Raw genomic sequence first — 20,880 nt, forward strand, 5'->3', positions numbered from 1 at the left:
ACAAGCTCATACAAGCAGCCAGATGTCTTACATATACTCTGAGCTTGTTAGATAGAAAAGGAGATTAAGTGTATCCCTGTGCCTAATAAAATTATAATATGTAGCTGGTTAATTTCCAGCCATAGTGCCCACATCTCCTTTAGCAACAGAACATAGAGGCAAGTAATTGGTGCTGAGGACTTACTATCTACAGAACTCCATGGACCAGAAGCTAATTAGCAGCTGGAGTACATGAGGTGCGCTCCTGCAGAGCAGTTTCCAGATTACCTCCATCCAAAACCAGTCCTCTAGCACTTCTGGCTACGAACTATATTGCAGCAAATGGAGACAATTAGGAGATTGATGATGCACACACAATCCTGTGTAGAAGCATACTTAAGCAGCTTAACTCTTTAAAAGCAAGAAATCTTTCGTATTTCTCATCAAAATCCAACAGGAAAATAATCTTTCATTTTGAGTGACCTCATGTGGTATATAAGGTAGTGACAGAGTTTGTACACCATTTTTTTTTCTAGAGAAAAAGATTTTCATTAGCTACAGTCATGCCAACGTGACCTTCAATGAGAATCATACAAAGGATATTGAAAAAAAAAAAAAACAAACAGATTTAGGAGAAGATATTCTGCATCAGTATGATGCTTTAGATATTCAAAACTCACCAACTGCACAGCTTACATGAAACAATGGTTCAATCACGCTAAGCAGTTGCCCAAGCATCAATGCAAAGCAAGCTGCTGGTCTGAATCTGGGGCTGCAGGGCTTGAAAAGCCAGGCGTTTTGCAGAGATGAAGGGAGGAAGGCAGGAAGGGAGGAAGAAAGGAAGGAAGGAAATAGAAGAGATTCTTGTTCCCTGCATTAACTGAATTTTGATTTTCACTGAAAGATTTTTACACATGAATGTATGCTGTTACAGAAGAGTGAAAAAAGACTGAACTGTTTGCTCCAAGTTTCTTTTGCCCTCCATGGAGAGAATCAGGAAATTTCAGGTTCCAATTTATCTTACCTTAATGAACATGGCTAAAATTGGTCAGAAGTGTCACGCTCTAGAAGTCTTTCCAGAGCATAAAGTGAGCATAATTTAACTAACTCAGATGTAAATGCATGCAATGTAACATCTAAAGTAAAGTCATACAATCATACCCATTTTTAATTGGTTCTTTCCAATTTATAGTAAGTATATTGTTTAGCACACTTTAATTAAATACACTCAATACATATGTAAAGTAAGAGAAGTTTATTGCTACCCTGAATGCTGTCTCCATAATCCCTCCTTTGGAGATGACTCCACTGCAGGAAAGAAAAATGGAAAAGGAAGTCCTGATTTTGAAGTATAAGTCTTATTTACTGCAGAGCAGGAGTTAGCTCTGCTAAATCTGAGTCTCTCTAGGATTCTGCAGGATGGTGGTTAATCAGTCGCTGCGTTTTCACTGTGGGCCCAACAAAGGATTTCACATAAAAGTATAAAACATTCTGAGCAAGGCTCTGGGAAGGCTTTGTTAAATCATATAATATTGCAGAAGAATGTGATGAGTCGTACTATTGTGAAGGAATTCTGACTTCAGAGAATTTTCACTACAAAAACTACTTCACTGGAAAGTCATTACCACCTTTTGATCCTGTGTCTACTACCTGACAGGGATTAGAAAAACAGGATTATAAATTTAAGAAGAACTTCAAGGGCACCACTCTGCTGCCATGGGCATATATATGATACAAACCCACTCATAACTTGATCCAGATTCACTTTGACATTGGTTAGGCATTTTGTTCATTCTGTTCCCTCTGGAATAATACTGCAGAGTCACACTTCATAAATGGCTACCAGTTTTTTTACAATTTTCGAGTTAAGTTTATTCGTGTTCAGTCTAAACACTTTTGTTCTTATACCAAAACTATCTCTCACCTTAGTTATTTTCTTCCTTGTTTCTGCCATTGATCTGTTAATAGAAAGCAAGTATATCCTCTCCCAGTGCTCTTGTTCAGGTAAATAAGCCATCTTCTAGTAAGATAATTCCTCATCTCTGCTGGAAACATCATCTGATATGGACACTTCAACTGCCTTACTGAGATAGAGATTAGATTTATCTTCTTTTCTTTCTCTAGATAACCTGTTATCACAGAGAGCTATCAGCTTGATTCTGATACCGTAAGTTCTCAGTGTTTTGGATCCATTGCACCTGTAGTTATCTACACCTAACTCTCATCCTCATTATCTTTCCTGTTTAAGAATCTCAGTGCTTAATATGATCATACATTGACAGAACAGACAAAAAACATTAATTGGTTTTGGAAGCGTATTTGTTTATTTCCCCACTACCTGATGGCCATATATCTTACCCTGTCCTACTTTTCCTTATGCAAAGGGAAGAACCACATGATAAGGCTACTCGGTATCCATGAGATCTTCCACAGAATACCATGGCCATTTGCTTGCTCCAGCTCTACAGCACTAAGGAGGCACTGCCTGGGGCAAACTGTACTGATGTCCATCAAATGATTCCCTGTGTCAGTAGACTCAGCTGAGCACTCAGGAAAAACAGGGGTGAGCAGGAAATACAGGATTTCCCCATAGATCTGCAGAAGATAGCATATGCCTTAAACGTAAGGCCGAGGCAAAACCTGCATATCATCCAGATCACATAGCAAAGCACAAAGTACTTCAAGCCAATTTTTGAACTCTCCTCCTCTGCCATCCATCCCAACTCTCCTCACCTTTTTTAACGTAAGTGTGACAGTCTCCCTACAAAAAAATTGATTTGAATTTATCACTATGGATTGTTTAGACTCTGTAGACAGAGTTGGGAAATTTAAAAAAAAAAATTTTTTCAGTCTTAGGATGAGATTCACCATGCTCACTCTTCTCCATTACCTGTAAAAAGACCCATAGATGTATGCTGAATATGTCTAAAGTTAGGTCTAAAATTATCTCAAGTTATTAGCTCAGGATTACTCTCCCCTGTGTCAATTCCACAGCCTGCAAGAGAGAGCCATCTACCTGGCCATCACCAGCCCTGACACAGCACCATTGTATTACCCTCAAGGTCTTGATTCACCACTTGAAATGATCCACCTCTATGTCAAAGTTTTGCAGGCAGCCAAGGACAGCTCAGTCAGTGTCTTCATTTTCTAACTGTGGTGCAGAGCCAAAGGGCATACAGCTACAACCCTAGTCAGCCCAGTGGACAGCTGACTCAGTGCTGGAGAACAACCCCAAGCTGCTCTTCCATCTGGGATCACTGGGAATGCTGCCAAGCCACTTAAAGGGAAATATCTTTACTCTAGACCACATTTTATAATGGCTATTGAAAGACCAGGTCTTGAAAAGCCAAGCAGATGCCAAACTATGTCTCAGAGCTGATGCAAACACTGCCTGGAAGATGGCATGGTGATGCTGGTAAACTGTGGGGCAGGATCTATTTTTCATGCTATGGCCTCTCTCAAGCTAGCAAAGCACCCTGCTGCTGACAGCTGCAATTCAGGGTGGAGATGAACCTCAGGAAATTTAACATAATGTTTTCAGATGTTGGATAAATATAACTTGCTACTGATAAACTTTGCAGTTTGAAGATTATCTCAGCTGTACCCAGTGCCAACAAATTACCTTTATGCTATGCACAAAAGCAAATGTGGGGACCGTGCCAGCTCTAATCTCCATCCATCTCTCCTGTTAGCACCATGATGTAGATCAAGAGCTGGCAGCCAACTGACAAGTGAAGCACCATTTCTGCACTGGCTGTGTCCATGCTTGACTAGGCATACTGATCTTCCCTGCCTGCCCTCCTGCATCCTCCGTCTGGAGGAGATAAGCTGATAAAAAATCTGCTAGAACATCTCACAGCCTGTTCTTCAGTTAGCCCATCCACTTCACAGTTAGCAAAAAGAAGACAAATTTTTTCTGCTAGAAAAAGTATTTATCTGTATCCAAATGACCACATCGCACTACAGTTCCAATAATCTACCTTTTTTTTTTTGGCATTTATATTGGCAGTGTCATTCCAGCAGTGCAGAACTACAGTGGTTTCATTGGGCACATTCCAAAATGGCACACACTGCCTAATGTCTTCTACTTTACCCTTTAAACACTATGAGACATAAAACTGAAGGTTTGGGCTGGTGTTTCCCAAACCTATGCACAATTTCAGCAAAAAAAACCATAGTGAATTATTCAGTAGTGGGGTCAGTAATTAATCTTACCCGAAACATAACATAGGGGCCAAGAAAGTAGTGGTTTTTTCACACCTATAGAAGAATAACAGAATATAGGAATCACTGCAATGGGTCATGCTGCCCAGCCCATCTCATATCTGTTGAAGAAGTTCCAAAATAAGGTAATCCACAAAAAAATGTGAAAGCAACTCAAAAAATAAATGTGGGCTATTCCACCCTTCAGGTATCATACTGATTTCTAACTGAGATCAGTTTAAACTTTAAAAGATGAGATTTTTTTTTTCAAATGAATAATCATTTTAAGTTGTTACCTGCATTCATTACTAATCCTGGTTTTTAATGTTGCCTAATTTTTGGTCGGAGCCACCTTCTTCACCAATTTACTCCTCCACCTAATTGGCCGTAACAAACTATTTCCTTATTTTAGTTTTGAATTACTGTCTTCTCCATTCATTGATTCCTATGAACATATGTAAGACATGAGTCCCCCACCTGTCTCTGAGCAAACATGAATTTTGAGTTGTGTTCTTTTCCTTCCCAGCCCACAACTAAAACCTCTCATGGGTTTTAAGCCATACATTTAAAGTCTTCTTTTTTCTATCTACTGACAAAAAATTGTGTAACTTTGTAAGTTAGTCTATTTAAACATATATCTTATTTAAACTGAAAAGTGTCAATATTAATCTGTCCTATCCTCCTCCTCCCACTATGTCACAAAAAGGCCATCATTCAGTGATTTATGTCAACAGGAAACACAAAAGTCACGTACAGAAGGTTGGCTGCAGAAAAGCTCAAGGCAGAGATGGGGAGAGAACATACAGCACTGAGACCAGACACCTGAACAGGACACGGCACTCAGGAAACTGACACAAGTCCTCCGCTTGAAATTAAAGTTGTTCTTCGTACTTTTACATGGCCACTGCTATAAAAGATAGTAGAACATGAGAAAAGCCTCTTAGAACACAAGATCTAGATCTCCTTAGTTCAAAGTTTTTTTTTCTCTGGCCCTCATATGTGGTATCCTATCTCCTAACATGACAATTAATCTTTAAAAATACTGCCTGTTTTCCTTTCTAGGTGTTCTTAGCAGATTCAGAAATCCAAGCTCTCAACTAAACTGTCTGTCTTCAGTACAAGATCATCCTTCTTTCTTTAATCATAGATGAATAGATGTTCCGTTCAAGAACAGTAAGCATCTTAGGAAGAGCAGATTATACTGAGCAATACCCGAAAGATCTGCAATCTTGCAAAATAAGGATGGGGCTCTGGCTACCTCCTGAGAGGAAAAACAGTAAGGAAATACTGAAGGGAAGATAATCCTCTAAGCTGGGAACAAGGAGACACAAAAATAACCAATGAGGAGGATGATTAAGCTGTCACGAGGAATGGGTTTGAGATGAGGAATTATATATGTCTGATAGGATAAGGTAATAAGGATAAGCAGTCAACTTTACTATGAGTGGGAGAATCCAACATGTGGACAAATATTAGAAAAAATGAAAGCTGATATTTAGTAACAATTTTTTTTGTTTTCTTTGCCCAACTTACTGAATTTGGCAAGACGATGGAGCTCAGTTTTGATGTCTTTCAAGAACAAATTTCTTTTGAATATTATTATTAGTGATAGTCAAAGAGAGTCAGTAACATCTCAGGACAGATTCCAACATCTCGTATAAAATCCCCATGCAAAATGAATCAAATAAAAATGCTTTGCTATTCATGATAAAACAACATATGCTGTGTTTTATTGCACTGAGTACAAGAAAACCACTAAAATCCTTCTAACCATAAAAGAGAAATACTGCAGAAAGTCTCATTCCAAATGAGGAAAACTGTCTCCTGCCATCTATCTTGGTCTATGAGTTTCTTCTCCAATACTCCCAAAAGATTTCAGCTGCTTGCAGCAGCCATTTAGATATCTGAAATTGTTTTATTACACAACCTGTGATTTAACAAGAAAAAATGAGTCTGCCTGGCAGCTTTTTTGGGCAGCTGTCATTGCTACTGTTTCTGTCGTATGTCCAGTGACAACATTAGTGTCACCGGAAGCCATGTTTTCTGATGGTTAATTTTGGTGAATTTCTCTATAGATTTGGCATACCAATTGACTTGCTTTTCCCTGCATACCTGCCAGCATGAGCTTTTTTTGCCATATGCTGAAACAGCTCAGGCATTTCTGCATGGTCTAAGGGTCATGATCCCCTATGAATACAAAACGCTAATGCCCCGCAAGTCTGTTTCCAGACTCCCCAGGTCCTTTCCCACACTGGGAACATGATGAACAGGCTGGATGGAGCTTTGAGCAACCTGGTCTAGAAGGGAGATGTCCCTGGCTATAGCAGGAGGGTTGGAATTTTATGATCTTAAAGGTCCCTTCCAATTCAAACCATTCTATGATTCCATGGTTCTATGATACAATGTGCGTTTGACCCTTTCCAATTCCTCTTTCACTTTGTAGTTCACATTTGCATACTCACTTCATCCCTAAAATTATTCCCCCTGAAGTACTCCCACAAAACAAACAGTCCATCAGCAAAAGACTGGATCACCAAATTTAGTTGCCTGCAGTATTATAGCAAGCTTCTAGACTCAGATAATACTCAGTAGTATCCACTATTCAACCCTTGTTTCCCATGTTCACGACATTGCAAGCCACAAAACAAATCCTGAAGCCTTTCAATGCAAGAAAAACCACCCAGGTTCTCCAAATGTCACAAGGGGCCATAGGAATAAAACTGGAGAGAACAAAGATATCATCCGACTTCTAAGGCCTTGCAACAGAAGGGAAATTATTTAGATAAAATTCCCTGCTGAACCTGGGAACCTTCCATGTCACTGAGAGAGGGGAAGAACAAGGCAGAACAAGAACCATCACTGTTCCCTGTCAATATAACTTGGGTAAAATTCTTTCCTGACTGCCAGGCCAGAACACTGAAAATCAGATCCCACAAGCCAGTACCTTTACAAGGCTGCACCTATTACCATTTCACCAACAACCAATTTTGAGATGTTGGCTGTATCATTACTCTAACCTGTGCTATGGAAAAATACTGTTCCTGAGCTGCTCTGTGCTGAAGTTTGCCAGTTTTAATATCCAGACTCTGAGAATGATTGTGCCAATTTGCTGCTGCTTTTATTGCAATTCTCTCCCCTTTTAAGCAACTATCTCCTTCAAGTACCGCTTTCCTATTTGCCAGAAATAGGGTAAGGGAGTGGGACAAATGACTGAGTAATTACAGTTTCACACAAAAGTGGCACAAGCAGCTCATCTATGAATACGAGACATGGTGAAACAGCTATGGCACAAGAATTCTGTCCTGACAGCTCTGAGACCATTTTACTTATTTCATCAAAGAATAAAAGACATCAGCATGCAGCTTCAAGAAGTCAGTCATACTGCAGTAGCTTATATAGCAATTTCACAAGGGTAAACTGACCCAATTTGAAGCCATGGGAGCTCATCCAATGAAGGAATACAGAAATCAGTGCATGAAATGACTGATTGACTCACTGTATCAAAAGAAATACTTTCAATAACACATCAAAATTGGAAAGTAAGAATTTCCATGGCAAAGTAAAAATAAAATGATGACCTTTTATTTCTCCTAGTTCTCAGCTTCTTTGGGAAACTGACATATCTCTCTCAAACACTTTAACTCCAGTGAATCAGCAAATTCCAGATGCACAGGTTTTAGATCCTAGTGACTTGCTCTAATTCAATTACATTACTTTCTGAAAACAGGAGGTATTAGCAATCTGAAGGAAGGCAAGCTGGTCTGATGGAAGGCACTAATGACAGGAAACAATAAGGAAGAAAAAGAAGGACTTTTCGATTGTACCAAGCATATTATTAGGAAGAAAAACTACTGTTGGACCATATTCCTGCAGCTTTATTCCTTGCCCTGTTTGCTGTACCCAGTAGTCTCTTCACATTCAAAACAATAGGCATTTTCACTGCTGGGAAGGGAAATGGATTAAAAAACTGAGTTCAAGAGCTCCTTCAGTGCGTTCCCAAGGTCCTACACTTGGCATGGCTGAGGTGCTATATGAGTACAAGAATACACATATTCTTCAAGGAATACATCTGTTCAATTTGGTAATTTACTTATCTGCTTGGAAGTGACAGGATTCTCAAAAGACGTTTAAGGAAAATTCATTTCTCACTGATTTTCCTTAAGCTCCTTTGAAAAGCCCTACCTCAACACAGCAGCTCTCCTTCCTTTTCCTGGCTGCTCAGTGCTCCCCACCTCCCAGTGCTGGTGGCAATGGGAGGACAGCAAGTGGAACACCAGAAGCCAAGACAGGATCTTGGACTGAGGTTCCGTCGCTGTGAAGCATGATGTGTGATTTCATGAAACCACCAGCCAGCTTCCCCAGAAAAACTCCTACAAGATTTATAAATAAAAATGAGCCAGAGAATGTCTTACCTCTGGGGGACTCCAAGCCATCTCTTTTCACATCAAGTTTAATTTTCAGTGCCAAATATGCACACAAAAATGGAGTAATTTCTCATAAGCCCATCCCCCTGCATTCCAATTCAGCACTCGTCACCCCACACTTCCCTGCTCCTCATTCATTGACCATTTTCCTAGCAATCCTCTTTCCTATCACCCTCTGCTTTTGTTAAAACTCTTTCTGGCTGGGTTGTGCCCCCTCGTGGGATATATAAGCGATTATAGTGTACTGCTCTGGTGGCCTTTCTCTCAGATTACCAACCTGAGCTGTTCAAACACACACAGCTTGTTCCCAAGCTGACATTATGCTACAGTGGGAACAGAAAGTAAGAATTAAGTAAGGGTGTTACCATTAGCCCATCATAAGTCAGCTAAAGTTTCATTTCAAACCTGAGATCAGAATTACTGGATAGACTTTTAAGTAAAGTTGTATTACGTACACAACATAAAACAAAAGAATAACCACTCAGCCTGACAATGCAATATATTCCTAATCTACTCGCTTAAAAGAAAATAAATGCTGCATAACTCTATCATTTCCACACGTATTTTGTTAAGAAAACAAAATTAGAATAATTAATCAATAACTATATCCATCACATGCCTGCAACAAAAACTATTTCTTAAAACACTGAAAGTTAAATAAACAAATTGAGTAAACTTTGCCCTCAGCTCTGGAAAACAACGGATCCAGTGGAGCTGTTGCATATTCAAAAGAACAAGGAAAAAGCTGACTGAGGAAAAGGCACTGGAAAATCCCAGTGAGCTCTTATCAGAGCGTGTGAACAACAGCTCCAAGCCTGTCCCCTCTTCCCACCCAACTATTTGCTGTCTTTCCTGGAAGTACAATCAAAACAAACAGATGCTGCTATCTTCCCAACTGTAAAGCAAATAGCTTGTAAACTCGCATGGCAAGTCATAATCCCAGTGGTGCCAATATATTCCAGCCTTCAGTAAGGGCTTTAAACTGATTAACCTACAAAACGGTTTCTGGGTTGACTTTTGGACTCACAAAATAACAAGGCATTTCCACAGCATAATCTCTCCTGGCCAATTTTAAATGATTCAGCTGTCTTCAGAGGTGCGCTGAGTGAAGCAGAACTCAAAGCTCCACTGTTACCATGACCTAAAGAGAAGTATCAAAATATACAGATCAAAGTGATAGTCCACTGGAAATGTGCATGGCTAACCCTTTTGCTCAAAAGCCCATTGCAGGGTGCCGTGCAGCACTCCCAGCCTTTCAGCACCCCAGGCTGGCTGGATCCTGAAATGTGCACAAGCCTCTGTGCTTCCCATCACACAGAAGCAGCAGAGCCCATCTGCCCAGCAGCACCAGAACCATCCACAGTCCAATTCCCTCAGCTCCCATACCAGCTGTTTTAAACAACATCTGCAAAGATTTCAGTAACTGGGAAAATCTGGAATATCTTTTGGTCAGAATCCAAACAAAACTAAACTTTAAACTTTTGTAGTTTTCCATGACAGAGAACACTATTTTCTTCACAGACTAAACATATATACAAAGGAAGCAACACAAATATGCTTAAATGCAGCCAAACTCAGAGACACTTCAATTGCTTTGTTCTACTTACCTCGGTATGCATCTAGAAGGACCTACCCTGCCAGATCTCCAGGGCAATATACCACAAATGCAGTATAGAAGGCCAGGGTTTTTGTGAGTGTTTTGTGCTCTCATAATAGTGTTGAAACTGTTACAGCAAACCAGAAGTCGCTATCACCAACATCCTGAACAAACTGTGTTCACTGTTGATATACACCATATTACAATTTTTCTTCCACTGAATTAAATTTCCAGAGTTTAAACTGTGTCATGTATCATTCCGCTATGAATTTGCAAGCAAAGAGAAAGAATACAGGTTTACAAGTGCTGTCACCTCCACTGCAACAAAATGGATCAGAAGTGTCATTTCTCAAACTGTTCTAGCTGTCTTGAAATAGGGTTTCTATTCTACCATTGACACTGAAAAGCCATTACAGAAACAAAGACCTTCAACACCTTCTCAGGTGCTGGGCTATCAATGTCTTTCAATAGATAATCTCTTTTTATTGGTGTGGAATATCTATCCCTTTAACTTTACATTTTCCTCCTCTCATTGATATTTATGCCTAGGAGTATTTAGAGAGAACACTAGTGTGAATATAATTCTATGTCCTTGTAATCGTTTGTCTCCTACTCATCCCGCTTTTCTGAAACCTCCAGTCCCTGGCTATGGACAACGCATTTCTCCTCTTGTGCTTAGACAGTTACTCTTCTTTCTTGGCAATCCACCTTCTGCTTCTGCTGGCACATTTTCTTTCAAGTGCAGAAATTCAGTTCTATTTCTCTTCCAGAAGCCAATCTTTTCTTTCATGTTTATATTCATGGCCATATTGGATGATGTTGTAGGTCTTTTCCAACCTAGCTAGTTCTATGATTCTATGATTCCATGGGTCACCTTCTCACTTAGACATCTGTCTATTATTTATTTCAGTAATTTCTAAAACATTCTGAGATATTTTCTACAACCTTATCATCCTGGTTTTGGCTGGGGTAGAGTTAATTTTCTTCATAGTGGCTGATATGATGCCATGTTTTTGATTTAGAATGAGAACAATGTTCGTAACACACTGATGTTTTAGCTGTAGAGCAGTGCTTACACACAGCCAAAGACTTCTCAGCCCCTCACACTGCTCTGCCAGCAAGGAGTTGGGGGGGACATACAGAGCTGGGAGGGGACAGAACCAAGATAGCTGGCCCAAAGTGGCCACAGGGACATTTCATACTATGTGGCATTATGCTGAACAATAAAACTAGGGGAGCTAGTCAGGAAGAGCTGATGTTGCTCGTAGACTGATTGGGCATCAGTCAGTGGTGACAAGTACCTTAGTCACCAACGCAGCATCTCCAAATCACCACATGCTGCACTGCTCTCAATTTAATGTCCTTATGGTTGCTGCTTGGAAGTGGTACTATCAGATATATAGATGTATTCACTGCCTGTATTCATGTCTAGTTGAAGAAACAGTAAAAGATGAGGGACAAAAATATTTTGTTCCTCAGAGTAGACGAGGAGGGAAATACTGTTACTCAAAGAGTTAATAAATGTGAGGAATTACGCTAAGGTAATTGCTCAATTGCGTCTACCAAAGCAAGAGAGATCAGAATTTGACCCTCCAAAATATGGGCATGTGATAAGTGAAGCAACTTTCTAATGCCACTGAGCATTTCATCCTCACAGAAGTCACTCGAACCAGAAAGGACTGCTGACAGAGGCTTCTTTTACTTGACCCATCACGGGGACAGCAATAGGAGTTCCTTGCCTTCGGTCAAAATGAAAAGGTGGGGAACTAAAAAATGGCCAGCTCTCTCAAATTAAAACACGCATCTAATTCTGCAAAAATTGAGGGTAGGCTTTATTTTCCAGGTCCTAACAATACCCTGAAGTATGTGCACAAACTATGTTCATCAACTAACTACCTTCAGTACTAGAAACCTTCCACAGCAGATGAAGTGGAAACTGGAAAAGTTTGTCATATAAAGGAAAATACGGTAACAGGAGTCCTCTCATATACTTCACTTCAGATCCCTCATAACTATAAGAAACACAGGATCTCTTCTAACTGAGGAAAGAAGTTGAAAGAAAGAACCAAGAATGTATTGATTTTCTGGAGCCTTATTAATGGGAAACAAAAATTGTTTCAAGGGGCAGACAGCTTTACACTCACATACCCAATGAAATTCTGTGAGATGTGATATTTCTTTTTGCCTATCTAAATACCCTTATCTATATTAAGCTGTTGTTAATCAGTACTCATTATCTTTTTGGCACAGAGCAGAGTCCTGCCCAATATGTTAAGCAAAAACTTTGATCTTAAATGAAAAGCATGGTATTTAAAAAGGAAGCATACTAGATTACCATGGATAGGAACCAGAAATATCACCTTGGTACCTCCAGCAACTGCTGTTGTAACAATTAACGCTCAGGCACGTGGCACTTCAAATGAAACGTAAAGACACATTTAGGGTTGTCTAAAGAATTAAATACAAAGATTCACAGCCTTTCTAGGTCCTGTCTTTTGAGTTTTAATAACATTTTCTTTAGTCCCTAAAAAGTTTTCATGTTACAGAATGTCTGCACTTGAGGGAGTCCACTGTTACTTTTCCTGGACAACACCGTATTCTCCAAGTAGTCCTGATGTTTCAATAACTAAGAGTCAAGGCACTCTTCAAAGATAACAAACCAGTTTTTATTACAGTAGAATATTTGAAAACAACATTTCTTTATCAAATGTGTATGCTATCAGGTAGAAATGGCAAGGGGAAAGTTATATACTCTATCTTTGGAGGTAATTTTAATAACATAAGCATCAGAGAAAGACCATTACAGAGCATTACACAGCATAACACAGCATAAACATTCCTAGCTACTTGCACAGAAAACTGCTTTTGAACTTGTTGCATGGTTTGACTGTAGCTGTTTGTCATCTCTAGCATTTGAAAACTACTTAATTCAAATGCTTGGTGATTAGCATAATCATTACTGCGGTAAACTATTTGCAACTATATATATACTACCCAGTTGGAAAAGACTGATATTCAAAACTGGAAACAGAGCCAATCTGGCTTTTGTTCTTTGAATTAACTCTTACGACAGTAAGAACAGGAAAAAAAATACTATTGCTTCAAATTATTCTTTCTTTTTTCTAAGAATAAAAAACAACTACATGTTCTTTTACAACTACAGTGAGCTGTGTTACTTTCAGGAAAATCCAAAATCATTCCACTTGCACTGTGTGAAAGTTCGATGGCTGTCTGAATGCTGAAAGATACAACACGCAGCAAGAAAAGACCATTCTCCTGTGCTGCAATTATTGACACTTTATTAGGTTTAGAACTGAAGGTCAACTAAAGTGTACTTACCTTTTGTTTTGGAAGGGAAGGAAAATCAGTACTCTGTTGCTACGTGACTGGTTTCCAAGCAGCAGTTCCACTCACTTCTTTGGGGAAACAAAGTGTTCTTCTGTTTCTGCAAATGCTGTTTGTATTGAGTATATAGACAATATAGTGTGAACTAGTAATGAAAAAAATGCATTTGCAAAAAACAGAACGTAATACAATGACCTCTATCAACAAGAGATGCATCATACACATGACAGATTGCTGTCGTGACATTTTCGGGCTGTTGACTCAAAGAGAATGCCAACCTTTATGACCTGTACTTGATCCGCCCAATTTATTTTGTGAATAAATGTGCATAGCTTCCCCTATTTCTTGGCAGGTTTGAAGCACATGTCAAAAGTGACACAAGTATCAACAGAAATACTATCAAAGGGTGATATTTTCAACAAATTCTGATTGGCATCTCTCAACAATCAACTATGGATGCATCCTTAAACTGTTTTTTCTGATGTGTGTTTTTACATGATTATTGTTTAGTCTTTATGAAAAGTGTCTCCTATTCTGTCCTTTCAGAGACTGATATGTTGCAGTAGTGGAAAAATGAAAGGTAATTAAGAAGAGCAGGACAACAGGATAAAATCCATTCAAGCCAAACTTAAACATCATTAATCAGATCGAACTTCATCACCCTGTTTTCAGCAACCCCAAACTGGACAACCCAAATTCAATCAGAGACTTATTTGATTGTTTATTCAAATAATAAATAACTAATTCAAAAAGAGAGAGCCCAAAATCCACATTCATATCTGTTGAATTTTCAAGAATTTAAAGGAAATTATTAAGTCACTTAATTAGCATCCTGTAAAATAAATTAGTAGACATCAGCTTTCATTGGCTATTAAGCTTTCCACTTCTGAAGGACTTCAGTTTGAATAAATGCAGAAATAAGACATTAAAACTATCTAAATATTATAAATAAGGAAAAAAAATGCTATGTTAAGAGTTAGTTAGTCTGCTCATTTGCTGAGAACCAAACATGTACGAGGATATGTTTTACCTTGTAAAAGACAAACATCCTGCAAGCTTAATTTCACTGGAGGACAAGAGACAAGAACAGCTCAGAGAAGAAAATGAATTTGGAAGAAGCCTGAGACTGGATGTTTCAGGTAATGTAAGACAAAAGCAGCAAATGTTTGGGCTCCTGAAGGAGTATTTTTGTGTGGGATGATACAACCTCATCCTTACTGATGCGGCTGTGAGGACTGGGTCTCCCAGTAGCACAGTGCACACGCCCTAAGCTATGTGATGAAGAAGTAGAGCAACAGCTACTGTTCTTATACAAACCAAGGCTGCATCAGCTCCTGAGAATAAATGACCAAAGTCACCTACAAAACTATACACACCTCCCTACACACATTAAAAACAGTATTCAAATTGTAAAGTCAATCACACAATAATTATGTGAGAGGAAAATTTAATTTGCACATGGAAATGTAATTCAATGCTTTCACCATGTGTGGTGTCATTTTGTCAGTCATTACAAGATTACGTATGCTTTCTCTACAGATATCAGATCATGTAGTCAAAGAAGCAATACTCTGCAGCTTCCTATCTCATTGCCTGCATGGTCGAAATGTCTAATAGGAATAAGCTGCAGTAATGTAGAAAGGAAAAAGAGGACTGCAATGCTAGAACTGAGAGCTTTTCTGTCCTTAAGGGTCTATCTCTGCCTCTGCTGAAGACTCCAATCAGGAGAAGTTACGGATGGGACCTCTTCTCCATGGGGTCCATCCCTTATGTTTTCTAGGGTTTGGGGATCACACATGTAGAAGAGCTGAAAATGTAACTGACCAAGAATAAAAAACAATCACATGGTGGGAAAAGGACACTGACAATCAGTGGACACTTTTGGTCTTAATTGCATCTGTGTTTCAGTTCCTTATTTAAGAAACATGGAAAATATGATGATACCTTGCTGCCTTACACTGTTGCATTAAAAAAAATGTTCACTGTGAGCAAGCTGAACGATGGTGATTAGGAGAAAACCAATGCTGAGATTCTGTTGCTAAACCAAGTACTGGTAAACTTTCCTGGTTTAATTGTACTTTGTACAGTGCCTAGGCAAGCTCGTGCCTCAGTTTCTCCTTTGGTAAATAGAAGAGGCACTTTCCTTCTTCATGGTGCTTTTCTGAAAACAACCATACGCTTCAGATTATGAAAGACTCAGATACTGTGGTGATGTGGGATATCAATACTTAGAACAGACAGCACTATGGAAAAGCCAAGGACAGACATGGCATTTATTTGTCTGTTCTCTAAGGCCTGTATTAATTTGAGTCTGAAGCTACAAATAGAACAATGGGTAGAGGGGAGAACCACACAGAATATGAACTGCCTCATTACCCGCACATTTTGCACAGCACTTCAGAAAAAAAAATAAAGTGACAGACAGCATTAAAACTCTATCTCAGTAAGCCTACCACCCTTGAAGTAATGATTCCAAGGTAATCTTCCTTTTGACAAAATGAGTGCTCGCATTTGCAGCTTTAATGATTTCTGTTGCATGTCATCTGTAGGAAGAGAGAAACAGAGCTTCAGCCCCTGAGGTTCTGCACCTCAGGCACCAAGCTGACAGCCCTTACCCTTGCCCCGCTGCCTTCAGAGGAACGATGCAAAGTGTACCAAATAATGCACCAACAGCTATGCAGTGACTGTGAAAAGCATAAAAACGTGAGGTGATACGGCCCTGCTGCAAAACTTGTGCCCAATCCTGCAAGCACTGAAGTTTAGGAATAGCTTTATTCATTTACTCACTTAGTTCAATGAATTGAACGATCACGGCACTAAACTTGGCCAGGTGCACCCTAAGGGCTGCTGAGGTTTCTGAACCAGGAATTTCAGTGCTGTCTGATATCTTGCCCACATCTTCCCCACCTATTTAAGTCTTAGAGTACTTATTACCATTAAGTCTTAAAGTACTTATACCTCTAAACAATGCAAAGGCAATGCAGGAAATTGGCAAAAAGTTGAACAAGAAGTGTTGGATGTTTTCTCGATGTTCTTATCTCATGTATGATATTCCTTGACACAACTGCTGCTGGTAAGCCATGTCAAGCAGAAGAACGTTAGCAGAGAATGTGAATGTGCACCAAGGTATGGCAGACTGTGCCTCACCACATCACTCCTGCTAGACAGACAGAAGTCTAGTAGTCCTTCACCCTGCCAGAGAAAAGACTTGTACACAATTTTGCTTAATTCTCCTTGAGAATCCACAAATGCTTCCAGTACAAATGACAGTTATACCACATACACTGAATAAAAATTATTTCTAGCAAAGTATTTACGCCACTGTCTAAACTAGCTGAGGAGTAGAGGTTCTTTTTTTTTCCCCAAAATTATTTACATTGTCAAAAAACCCATATTTTGCCAAGAGTATCTTGCAGTATGACATTTCAGCTACCTCTACTATCTCCACTAACTCAGTGAGACTTTTTTTAATCAAATGCTTAAATTCCTTCTGTAGTTGTGTTTAGTATTTCCACAGTAACTGCAAGCCAGCGCTGAACTGGCACAGCTGAATATATCTCACCCATCCCCAATAGCATGTGCAGATGTTGGAGGGCAGAACTAAACATTTCTACAGCATACAGAGAACATTTCAACTCCATGTCATACAATCATAGAATGGCTTGGGTTGGAAGGGACCTCAAAGATCATCTAGTTCCAGTCGCCCCTGCCTTGGGCAGGGCTACCAACCCCTTGATCAAGCATTAGATCAGGTTGTCCAGGACCCCATTTAACCTGGCCTTGAACACCTCCAGGGACAGGGCATCCACAACCTCTGTCTCTTTATCTTGTCATTACCTTAAGATAACTGCAAATATAAAGTTCATGTCTCCAGTTTATGAAGCATAGGCTTTTGCCTGGCTACCATCAGGGAGCAGGGGGCACATTCAACCCCAGCCGTTATTCCACACTGATTTAGTTTCCAATCCAGCAGCTACCCAGTGAATTGATCCATGCAATGGGGAAGGCTGTGGGCACACTTCCTGCTGACATAATCCACGGGCTGAGGAGCCACTGCAGCTCCTCCGATGGGAGATGAAGGCATCTTCCCACCACCCACCCCAGGGCCACCTGTCATTTACCTGCAGCAAGTGGTGCGCCACGCGGTAGCCCAGGCGTGGGCCGCCCTGCACGCCGGGTGGCAGCCGCCCCGTGCCGTATCCATGCCAGGCCACCACATAAGGGTTGTCCATGGTCAGCCAGTAGCGCACCTGTCCGCCAAAATGCCGGAAGCAGAGCTCGGCGTAGTCACGGAAGAGCTCGGGCAGGATGGGGCTGGCCCAGCCACCAAAGGCATCCTGCAGGCCCTGTGGCAGGTCCCAGTGGTAGAGAGTGACGACGGGCTCTATGCCCAGCGCCCGCAGGCGGCTCAGGACTCGGCCATAGTGGGCCAGCCCAACGGGGTTGATGGGTGCCGTGCCATTGGGCATCAGTCGAGCCCAGGCCAGTGAGAAGCGATAGTGGGAGACCCCCAGGTGCCGCAGCCCCTCGATGTCGCGGAAGATGTTGTTGTAGCTGTCGCTGGCCACATCACCGCCTGTCGGACCTGGCAGGATGGACCCTGCTGGAGTGGCGGGTCGGTGGGTGAAGGTGTCCCAGATGGAGGCCCCTTTGCCGCCCTGCCGCCAGCCACCCTCTGTCTGATAGGCAGCGCTGCCCGCGCCCCAGAGGAAGCCGTCGGGGAAAGTGTCGTGGAGGAAGAGCTGATCCTGTGGGTAGGGCAGGTGGGCGAAGCGGGCCCAGGTGCCCGCACCCTGCCCAGGTGCCCCGAGCAGCGGCTGCCCGAGCACCAACAGCACCAGCAGCACCAGCAGCACCGGCGGCGGTGGGGCCATGCTCCCGGCGGGGCTCCGCGACGCCAGCTCCCTCCTCCCAGCCCCCCGCCGCCCCCTTTTATGCTCACCTCTCTCCTTCCCCCCCGCCCCGGTGGGCACGGCCATTAATAATTACCTCGGAGCTGCCGCCCGCATCCTTCCCGGCCTCCGAGGGGAGGGGAGCGGCTCCCGCGGGGAGTAGGGCTGCCTCGGGGGCGGGACCCGGGCTGAGACGGGGCGGGTGGCTGCGGAGCCATGGAACCGAGCCGGCTGCCTTCTGCCCTTCGGGGTCGCCTCCGTCACCCCGGCCCCTTGGGGCGAAGATCGCAGCGGGGGCGGTCCTGCAGCCCCCCGCGTCCCCGCGGGAAGGCGGGAGTCCGCACCTGTCCGCGGCTTCGGAGCCGCCCTCCTTCCCTCTCTCCTTTTGCCGCTCAGGGGTCCCAAGCCGCTTCCCCAGGGAGCCCCCGAGGGCCCCGACGGCCGCATCCTTCAAGCCCCCCGCCGTCGCGGGAGCCGCGGTATCCCCGAGTGGAGGGAACACCTCTCAAGGGGAAAACGCGAGGAAATAAAGGTGCTGTGCTGACTGATGCTGCTTTTCTGTTTTTTTTTTTCCCTTCACCTGTGTTTTCCTCGTGGTACTGTGTCAAGAGACGTGGCCACCGTGATCACTCTTAACAATCAAAGAGAGGCTCGGTGACCAAGGACCTCACACCTCCGGTATTCACGGACTGGCACCTCGCAGCCTTATCGCCTTCTCCTTTCTGGAGCTGGAGGTTGGTACATCTGGCTGCTTACCAAACGCAAAACAACTTCCAGTGAGAAATGCCTCACAGATCTTTATGCAGAGGAAACAAATCAAGCTGGACATTTCAGTCTGATTATTTGGTTACACTTTTTAACTGTCCATGTGGGCTTGATGCAAGGACCTCATCCTAAAGGCAGGTCTCAGGTTGCTGCTCGTGTCTGCTTCAGGCAACAAAAACTGGGCAAGAACTGGCTCAACACATTGCAAAAGCTCGGTACTTTGTTGTGTGAACTCTAACACAAGTTGGGACACCTCGGAATAAAACACCAATTAGGCTGTTAGAGAGATGTTCCCAAGAGATAAAGTTATTGTTTAACTAAAAAATGAAGGCATTAAGAGCATTTCATTTTATTTTTAGAAAATAGACGCCCTCGAGGTAAAATTACAGGTATCACTAATAATGAGCTGATGGATTTAAATGCCTATAGCAAGTTGCTGAAGGTTTCCTCCAGCGCATAGGATGGGTTTTTGCACAGCTCAGGTCCAGGCAGCGCCTTTATCTTGTTTCGTCTGTTTCTATTAATGATGATTAAGTTGTTCCCACTCTAGGGGGATAAAGGTCTGAATGGGGGACCGCTGTCAGCCCTTCCTTAAGGGAGGAAGGTTGTGGTGTGGGAACGGGCAAGTGGCAGGCTGGGCATCGGCTGCTATGAGTTTGCTATAGTCTGACAAGCTACTAATGTTTGATTACAGTCTAAGTGATAACTTGAGCTCCAACTGCAGCAACAGAAAACATTGTCAGCATCACATGGTGGTTACTTGCAGAAGCTGGAGGTCAGTCGTTGGATGCACAGTGGCACTGGTTGGATATTGGGAAAACTTAACTGAAAGAGTGGTGAAGCATTGGAACAGGCACCCAGGGAGGTGGTGGAGTCACTGTTCCTGGAGGTGTTTAAGAAATGTGGAGATGTGGCACTGAGGGCCATGGTTAGTGGGCAGTATTGGTGGCAGATGGACAGTTGGACTGGATGACCTTAGAGGTCTTCTCCAGCCTTAATGATTCCATGATTCTCTCACTCTATTGCTGTGGTCCTTCCTGTGCAAAGGGTGAGGAGCCTTACTTCACTACTGACCCAATTTCAGTGGCAGTGTGCTGCCTTTGCTGGAGCTCACTGCCTGAGTGTTTTGAAAAATGGGACATAAAGACATGCCTCAGAAATATCCTAGGCTATGTGCATTAGTGATGCCAAATCCATTGCTGACATTTAAGGAAAAAATCTTCAGTGCATATCCGGTGTCACAAGAGATTCCAAAACATATCTTGATACATTTGCTAATTATTAACAAAAACACAGATCAATCTTATTTACAGTTAGACACTTAAGTGAAGAACTTTCATGAGGAGTTCTTCTCTTCCAGAGTTTCTCTACAGTCAAAGAAAAGAAAAATCTTCATGGCACTGGTATGAGTCAGGCTGGCTGAGATCTTAGTCAGCTTCTGGAGGTGGGTGTCTTCCTGAAAGTTGTCCAAGGAGCTGCAGTGACTGTGCTGCCAGAGTAAGGACCCCACTTTTGAGGGGTGAAATCTGGCCCTGTGTTCCTAACTTGTCACTTCATTTGTATACACCTGTCACATAAAAGCTGTCCTTTCCTTTCCTTTCCTTTCCTTTCCTTTCCTTTCCTTTCCTTTCCTTTCCTTTCCTTTCCTTTCCTTTCCTTTCCTTTCCTTTCCTTT

The 20,880-nt window shown here is 42.0% G+C and overlaps 1 protein-coding gene across 5 annotated transcripts in view; it reads right to left on the reverse strand.

Annotated features, from left to right (window-relative positions):
• Positions 1–18,916, reverse strand: part of KL (klotho) — a 50,015-nt gene extending 31,099 nt beyond the window's left edge. The window contains exons 1-2 of one of the 5 annotated variants that reach the window (XM_021378099.1): positions 18,538–18,916; positions 17,670–18,148 (exon numbers count right to left, since the gene is read on the reverse strand). In XM_021378099.1, coding sequence (XP_021233774.1) covers positions 17,670–18,148; positions 18,538–18,658 — 600 coding nt within the window. In that variant the 5' untranslated portion in view covers positions 18,659–18,916. Of the gene's footprint in view, positions 1–17,669; positions 18,471–18,490 lie in introns of those variants that run through there. The other 4 variants (XM_021378093.1, XM_021378106.1, XM_021378115.1 and 1 more) reach the window with 4 other exon arrangements.

The sequence above is a fragment of the Numida meleagris genome, chromosome 1, assembly GCF_002078875.1.
Source record: "Numida meleagris isolate 19003 breed g44 Domestic line chromosome 1, NumMel1.0, whole genome shotgun sequence".
Taxonomy (NCBI): domain Eukaryota; kingdom Metazoa; phylum Chordata; class Aves; order Galliformes; family Numididae; genus Numida; species Numida meleagris.